At 43.6% G+C, this 8,062-nt stretch overlaps 1 protein-coding gene across 3 annotated transcripts in view; it reads right to left on the reverse strand.

Annotated features, from left to right (window-relative positions):
• Positions 1–5,680, reverse strand: part of NLGN4X (neuroligin 4 X-linked) — a 260,874-nt gene extending 255,194 nt beyond the window's left edge. For all 3 annotated transcript variants that reach the window (XM_024756270.1, XM_024756269.1, XM_024756268.1), the window contains exon 1: positions 5,209–5,680. In XM_024756270.1, coding sequence (XP_024612038.1) covers positions 5,209–5,680 — 472 coding nt within the window. The remainder of the gene's footprint in view (positions 1–5,208) is intronic.
• Between the last annotated feature and the right edge of the window lie 2,382 nt (positions 5,681–8,062).

Here is an 8,062-nt window from a genome sequence, read left to right on the forward strand (position 1 = left end):
GTGCCGGTGACTCTAGCCACCACTGCTCTATGAGACACAGCAAAGTTGCAAAGAAAGTAAATCCTAAGACATCTCATCATGAGGAAAACAACTTTTCCTTTTTTTCCTTTTTCTCGTACCTGTATGAGAGGACGTATGTTAGCTGAAACTACTGTGACCGTTTCACAATATGCGGAAACCATACCATCATGCTGTCCGCCTTAAAACTGTACAGCAATGGATGTCAACTATATCTCAATAAAACCGGGGGGCGGGTAAGAATTAACTGACATTCTGTCAAATACATTCATCAATAAATTATTTTTTTAAAGGATAGAGAATCACTTTCCCCATAACAGATCAGATCTTGAGGTCTAGAGGGAAGGAATGGGGAGCCCAAAAGATTTTGCTAACACAGAAGAAGACATTTAGAGGTACAGCTGCCTTCCTGAGGGACATTTTGCAGAGACAGATGAGAAAAGACGACCATTTGGATGTTTTGCTCTATGCCATTCACTGACACCTACTCTGGACATCTGTTTTAGATGCCTGGGAAATCTTAAATACTCCTTCATTATGTTCCTGTGTAAAATCAGTGAATCTTTTGAATATGACATTTAGTAAGAGCTGCCATAAATCTGTTCTAAAACGAGGAACCAAAAGTTGGGTGTCTACTTTCTACAGGTTAAACCTCAGATCTGCAAAATATCCACCCACCAACGGGAACCAACTCTGTCTCCTTGATATATATAAGGGAAAGCAGCACATGTTAACAACCCACTGTTAAAATGAGTGTGTGGGTTGCTTGTTTTTTAACCAGTTATTCTGGAGGTCGAAAGGGTAACAAACGAATCAGCATCTCAGAATGGGGAGCAACTCAGAAAGCTTAGAACAACTCTTCAGTGCTGTGTATGTTGCTTTCAATTACGGTATTTATATTAAAGGCCGGCAAAACTCTATGAGCTTCCGTTGCCGCTGTGACAAATTGCCACCAATGTTGCGGCTTCGAGCGGCAGATGTTCAGGATCTTAGAGTTCTGAAGGTCAGAGTTCCACTGGGCTAAAACTCAGGGGTGGGCAGGGCTGTGCTTCTCTCTGGGGCTCAAGGAGAGAACCCATCTCTTGCCTTTTCCAGCTTCGACAGGCTTCAGGGTTCCTCAACTCTTGGTTTCGCCTTGTCCTCAAAGGCAGCAATGGCCACTGTGCCTTTTTTCCATTGCTTCCCTCTGGCCCTCATCACCTTTTCTGCTTCCTTATTCACAACAAAGTGTCTTTGTTATTAAATATGGACCCACCCAGATAAACCAGAATATATTCCCTCCATCTTAAAGTCAATGGATAAGCAAATACCATAACCATAGGGACAGAGTAAAGGCACAAAGTAGGTAATTTAATAGTTAATCCCACTAGGGGATTGTACATAAAGGAAAAAGTATGGGAGACCCTGTAAGTTAATGATCACTCAAGAAAGCAGGCGTGCTGAGCCACAAAGCCAAGCAGCCTTATTAGCAACAAAACCATGCAACAGAAGTACAGGACATGCCCCAAAACAATAAAAAAAAATGGTGGTATGAGACCCACATCCTGCCCAGTGAGCTCAGTAAGTTAATACCCCTAGGACATGCTCTCTGCACACATAAAAAGCAATAATTTATGAAACGGTGACATTTCAAAGTGAAAGACCCTCACTGTACTGAGACCTGAAATAATTCTTCCATGTGCCATGACAGTCCCAGCTTGACCATGTGGGGGGACAAGAAAACTCCCCTGCCTGATGTGGTGGACAAGCTAAGGACGGAAGCCTGACGTCTACCCAAGAATGAGGAAGAGGGTGGTCTTCTCCCCTTCCCCACTTTTCCTTTGATTATAAAACTGCAGCCCAGGGATTCCCTGGTGGCGCAGTGGTTGAGAATCCGCCTGCCGATGCAGGGGATGCGGGTTCGTGCCCCGATCCAGGAAGATCCCACATGCCGCAGAGCGGCTGGGCCCGTAAGCCATGGCCGCTGAACCTGTGCATCCGGAGCCTGTGCTCCGCAACGAGAGAGGCCACAACAGTGAGAGGCCCGCGTACCCCCAAAAAAAAAAAAAACTGCAGCCCACTAAGTTCTCAGTGGCTCATGGCACCCTCTCGCCTACCTTCTTGTAAGCCTCACAAGTGTCCTATTCTAATAAATCACTTCTTATCTATCACTTTGCCTCTCACTGAATTCCTTTTTTTTCTTTTTAATATTTATTTATTTATTTGGCTGTTCTGGGTCTTAGTTGTAGAATGCAGGATCTAGTTCCCTGACCAGGGATTGAACCCGGGCTCCCTGCATTGGGAGCACAGACTCTTAACCACTAGACCACCAGGGAAGTCTCTCACTGAATTCTTTCTACACTGAGACATATAGAACCGGAGCTCCTCAGAGCCCGCCAGAAAATGCCACCTCGCGGTTTCAATTCCATCAGCAACCTTCATCCCCTTGGCCCTGTATGGTAACATATTCAAAGGTTCCAGGGATTAGGACGTGCCCTTCTTTGGAGAAGGCATTGTTCTGCCTACAACAAGTCTCTGTGTGTCTCTCGAAATGAAGCATGCTTGCCTCTGTTGCCATGCCAACATGTGAAGCTTGACTAGCACAGGATAGGAACTCAGAACTACCATTGGTAGGGAAGTCAGATGGCCACACCGTTGGATGAATGCATCACGACAAACCTGAAAAAACTAATGGAGCACCAGAGTGGAATACTGAATTCCAAATAGCCAATATGGCTGTGCACACATTTAATGTTATGAATTAAGATATGCCCTAAAGCAAGGTCTTCGGAGACATCAGCACGACGCCGTAATTTCCATGTGTTATTGTACAAGTGGGGTTTATTCATTTAGCAATAACCAATAATTAAATATCTAAACCTCCATGTTGATTCACAAATGGATGCAAATCATCTCTTTTTAAACCTTCAAAACTCCTGACCCAATAGGCTGTGATTTTCTGTTTCTGCAAACACACGGGCATATAGCTTCCCTCGCCGGCAAAATTCCATTATGTATCTATTGTAGGGAGATCAAAGTTACCTATTCAGCCCCTATTAGATTTCTGATTCTCCCGCCAAGATGCTGTGAGGTATCGTGTGCCAGAGTGCTCTAAAAAGCCCAGAGGAATCAACAGGTAGCAGTGCCTTTATTCTTAAATTTAGATTGCTTCTCTATTAGGCAGCTTTTTTCGCGTGTTCCTATTCCCAAATTCCTATTCAGTCCTGAACCACAAAGAAACGGCCGAATCGTTTACGGGGTCAATCCACACAACTGCACATCTATGGGTCTGTCATCAAGGAAGCTACTGATTTGTCTTCCTGGGCGGTGTAACTGTACCCCGACCTCTCAGAAGCAGGCCTTCTATGTGAGGTGTCCTTGTTTGGAAGGTGAACGCTATAAAGTCACCGGTTCAGAGACACCAGCATATCAAATTTATGATGAAAGCAATTTTATTTTATTTTTCTTTTAAAGGTTTTTTGTTTGATGTGGACCGTTTTTTAACATCTTTATTGAATTTGTTACAATATTGCTTCTGTTTTATGTTTGTTCGTTTGGTTTTCTTTTTTGGCCATGAGGCACGTGGGATCATAGCTCCCCGACCAGGGATCAAACCGCACCCCCTGCATTGGAAGGCAAAGTCTTAACCACTGGCCCGCCAGGGAAGTCCCATGAAAGCAATTTTAATCCTTTACCCTGTTTTGTTTCCACCACCCTGTCTTTGCTTCTTTTTATTCCTTTCTTTGAATAGTTCATGATAAGGAAGACCATGACCCAGGTGGCTTTGAACTGAGAACTCTAATTGGTTTGGGTGGGGTTATCCATCCTCTTACATATGCACCAAGCAGCTACTGAGCACTACGGCAGCTCAGCACAGGGCATGGAAGTAAGGCGTCCAGTGTCGGTTTAACCCCTTGAACCCTATTCAAGACCTAGACTTTACAAGGTAATTGTGAGATCTGTCACCATCGTGACAATAGCCACATGCCAGACACTACTAACGTAAGGAAACTCAACCCTTTCACTTTCTCTGGGCATTCCTTGTCATCTCCCTAACAGACTGCCCCCATCCCGGTTTCTCGAGAAAGGTACCCACGCCACCTCTTTGCATCTGCACGGAGAAAGAACGATATGGCAGATGCGATCCGACTTTGGGTATCACTGAATAATGTCATCATTTATGGCAGACTTTCAGCCAAAGCTCACTGACAAACATCTCCCAAGGATTAAAGGTAAAAAAAGGAAAAGAAATGTCTGCATGAAAGTTACCAAGGACAAGGACACACTTCAGTTTCTATAGTAGACAGTGGTGGCTATGATTCCTCTCAATTACTTTTTTTTAAGTTCCAGGAAGATTTCATTCTATGTTTTTCCTTCTCCTTGTATAAAAAAGAGCACATGCAAACAAGAAATGAGAAACGGACTTTCATTGTAGACGAACTTGAGTCTGGCTGGTCTTTAGCAAACATTTTAATTTAAGGTCTACTTGAACAAGGAGGTATCCAAGTTTTACTAGTATTGGATTAAGTTAATATATGGAACATGACTGTTTTCACAGATTTTCACTGTTGTGTTATCCAAAAGAAAAGGGGCATTTTGTTCAAGCAAGAAAATCATTTTTCTAACGTAGTTCGAATCATCTGACGACACACATTTGCCATTTGATTGCAGTGGATATTGGCAGGAAATGAAGTCCAAATTTATATCAACAACATGGATTCTAAACAATCAAGTCCAATGGTTTTATCAAATATCCCTTGCTTGTGTATTTAAAACAATCAGTGGTTCCCTTTAAGACTCAAAAAGTGCTAATATCTTAAGGCATTAGAGCCAAAGGAACCATTCCTTGTATAATCTTCAGGCGCTCACTTCAGCATGCAAATGTTCTTAATTCTATTAGTTTCTCTAGATCCATTCCTTTACAGATGATTCAGGTATGACATAGAACACTATATGCTCAGACTGGTAATCACCTGCAAATAAAGGCTACAGCAATGCTAAAAAGGCAATACATGGAAAGAATTAAGTCATTAATTATGGTACTCTCCATCGATTAGACACTGCGTCAATTCAAGTTGAACAAGTGGTACGTTACTGAGATAACTGAATATGAAAAAAAAAATGGTTATAGAAAATATCACACACAGGACATTATATTGGCAAATCTGAGGCTGAGCGAGCAGGTGTTTTCTGTTTAGAATAAGTACTTACCATCCTCCGTGGGCACATAGATATTCAAATAAAGGCAGTCTTCATTCTGATCTTGAACGTAGGTCATCAGAGTATCCAGATTGGCAGTAAACCAGATGGGCAGCATGTCATGCAAGAGAGACCGCTCATCCAGGTGCTGGGGGCACACGGCAGCAAACTGAGTGGCGTTCCGAACCCCAGTCCACGAGGAGGGGGGTTCCGGGGGCTGAAACCGCCTTTCCCCAGTAGGAGGCGAGGCATAAGGGACCCCCAAGTATTGCTCCACTGGACCCAAAATCTCATTGGGCAGCGGTGTTCTCAAGCCCCGGATTTTGCCATAATTGGTGTTGACCACAGGATACTGCGCCTGGCTGTCGATGAGCGTGAACTTGATGGCCAGGGCGGTGATCCACAGCAGGACGTTGGAGTTCACCATGACACAGACGGGGGTGAAGACCAGCGGAAGCCATAACAGTCCCTGGGGTCTCGACATGGTTCACCACCACATCCGCGGGCGCCCGTGCGATGCAACTCCAAGCAAAGCAAGCCGTGAAGGGAGCCTGCAGAGAGAGACGGCTTTCCAGGGACCAAGACCCTGGAGAGGGGAAGGGCTTGCTAGGAAGCCTCTCTGATGGGTCATAGACAGAGCCCAAGGTTAACAACAAACCCGGCGGTCTTCTCGGCAGCCCATTACGGGACAGCAGCCCTCTCTTAATCCTGGTGCCGAATTCCAGCCCGTGCGAGGCTCCAAGGAAGCGGTGACCATCCAACACCTCCCCGGGGCAGCGATCACTTAGGAGACCTCCAAGGCAGAGCGGTCAGCCTAATGGGAGAAAAAAGCAGACAAGGCTAAGGAAGGCAAGACTGCCACCAATGGCGTTTGCTGTGTCTTCCATGCAACCCTCAACATCACGCAAGGAAATTCTCATTCACCGATGAATTTGTAGAGCGGCATCTGCGGGCAGTAGAATTTCGCCAGACAATCACTTGTCTTAATTTCTACAGTGAGTCCCATCAGCGAGAACGATGCCAATACTCCGGAAACATTCAAGTCTTTGTTGAATGAACAAACAGACTGCCGAAAGTTACACACATTGCACAGATAACTGTACTGATGTCTCCAAATTGCACTATTATTGATAATATTAGCCCAGCAATGGATAGGCACTCCCAAAACACTGTTTCTCAGATGTTTAAGAAAACTGTCACTTTATATATAAAACAAACAAGGACCTACTGTATAGCACAGGGAACTATACTCGGTATTTTGTAATAACCTATATGGGAAAAGAATGGATATAGGTATATGTTTAATTGAATCACTGTGCTGTACACCTGAAACTCAACATTGTAAATCAACTATACTCCAATACAAAGTAAATATATTTTCTCCCATTCTGAGGGTTGTCTTTTCGTCTTGTTTATGGTTTCCTTTGCTGTGCAAATCCTTATAAGCTTAATTAGGTCCCATTTGTTTATTTTTGTTTTTATTTTCATTACCCTAGGAGGTGGGTCAAACAAGGTATCACTGTGATTTATGTCAAAGAGTGTTGCAAAGCAGAAACAGAGACACAGATGTAGAGAACAAACAAACAAACTTCCCCAAGGGGGGAAGGAGGGTGGGATGAATTGGGAGATTGGGATTGACATATATACACTACTATGTATAAAATAGCTAACTAATGAGAACCTACTGTATAGCACAGGGAACTCTACTCAATGCTCTGTGGTGACCTACACGGGAAGGAAATCTGAAAAAGAGGGGATATATGGATACGTAGAGCTGATCCACTTTGCTGTACAGTAGAAACTGTAATACAACACTGTAAAGCAACTGTACCCCAATAAAATTTTTAAATAAATTCATACATACATAAATACACTAATAAAGACATAAATAAATGTAAAAAAAAAAACCTGTCACTTTTTCCTAACGTATTATGAGTGCAGCTCTACAAGTTTTACAAGACGGGTAAAGGGAAGTGTGCATCCAGACCAGACTGGCTTCACGCCAGGTGGATATTTACCGGCGAACATAAAGGGAGCAACATGCAGTGGAAAGAGCATCTACACTGGACACTCATCCTCCTCAGGCTACGCAGGGGCACGTGTCTGTAGGCTCCAGACATCATCGCCCTGAATCTCAGCTTCCTTGTAAGAAATTGAACAAGATGCTGTATCTCAAGTACATGCTGTAGTGCTTGTCACATCAAGACACCATCCACAATTAAGAGTGTTGATACAGCGATCCCGATTTTCATGTAAAGCACTGCATGCCTTCAAGGGTAAACCCTGCAGCCTATTAAAGAACCTTCTGGTACAACTGAGTCACCTTCCTACTGAGTCTGGGAGGAGTTAACTTTTAAAGAGTGACCTCCTTGGGAATTCCCTGGCGGTCCAGTGGTTAGGACTCCGGCGCTCTCACTGCCAGGGCCGCGGGTTCAATCCCTGATCGGGGAACTGAGACCTGCAAGCCACGTGGCGCCGCCAAAAAAAAAAAAAAAAAAAAAAAAAAAGGACCACCTCAATTTGTCCCTACGGGGATCACATGACGACTCTTCCCAGATAAACCACTGCGCATAGGACATTCAAGAATGTCGCACATGAGTACTATAAATGATGCATTAGAGACAGAAAACACTTCATGAGGTGTTGCAAGGACTCTACCTTTTTTTAATCAACATTTTTTTTACTGAAGTATAGTTGATGTACAACGTTGTGTTAATTTCTGCTGTCCAGCAGAGTGATTCAGTTATACATACACATAGTTTTTTTATATATTCTTTTCCATGATGGTTTATCATAGGATACTGAATATAGCTCTCTGTGATACACAGTAGGACCTTGGTGTTTATCCATCCTATACATAAAAGCT

Source organism: Neophocaena asiaeorientalis, unplaced genomic scaffold (assembly GCF_003031525.2).
Source record: "Neophocaena asiaeorientalis asiaeorientalis breed wild unplaced genomic scaffold, Neophocaena_asiaeorientalis_V1.1 scaffold69, whole genome shotgun sequence".
NCBI lineage: Eukaryota > Metazoa > Chordata > Mammalia > Artiodactyla > Phocoenidae > Neophocaena > Neophocaena asiaeorientalis.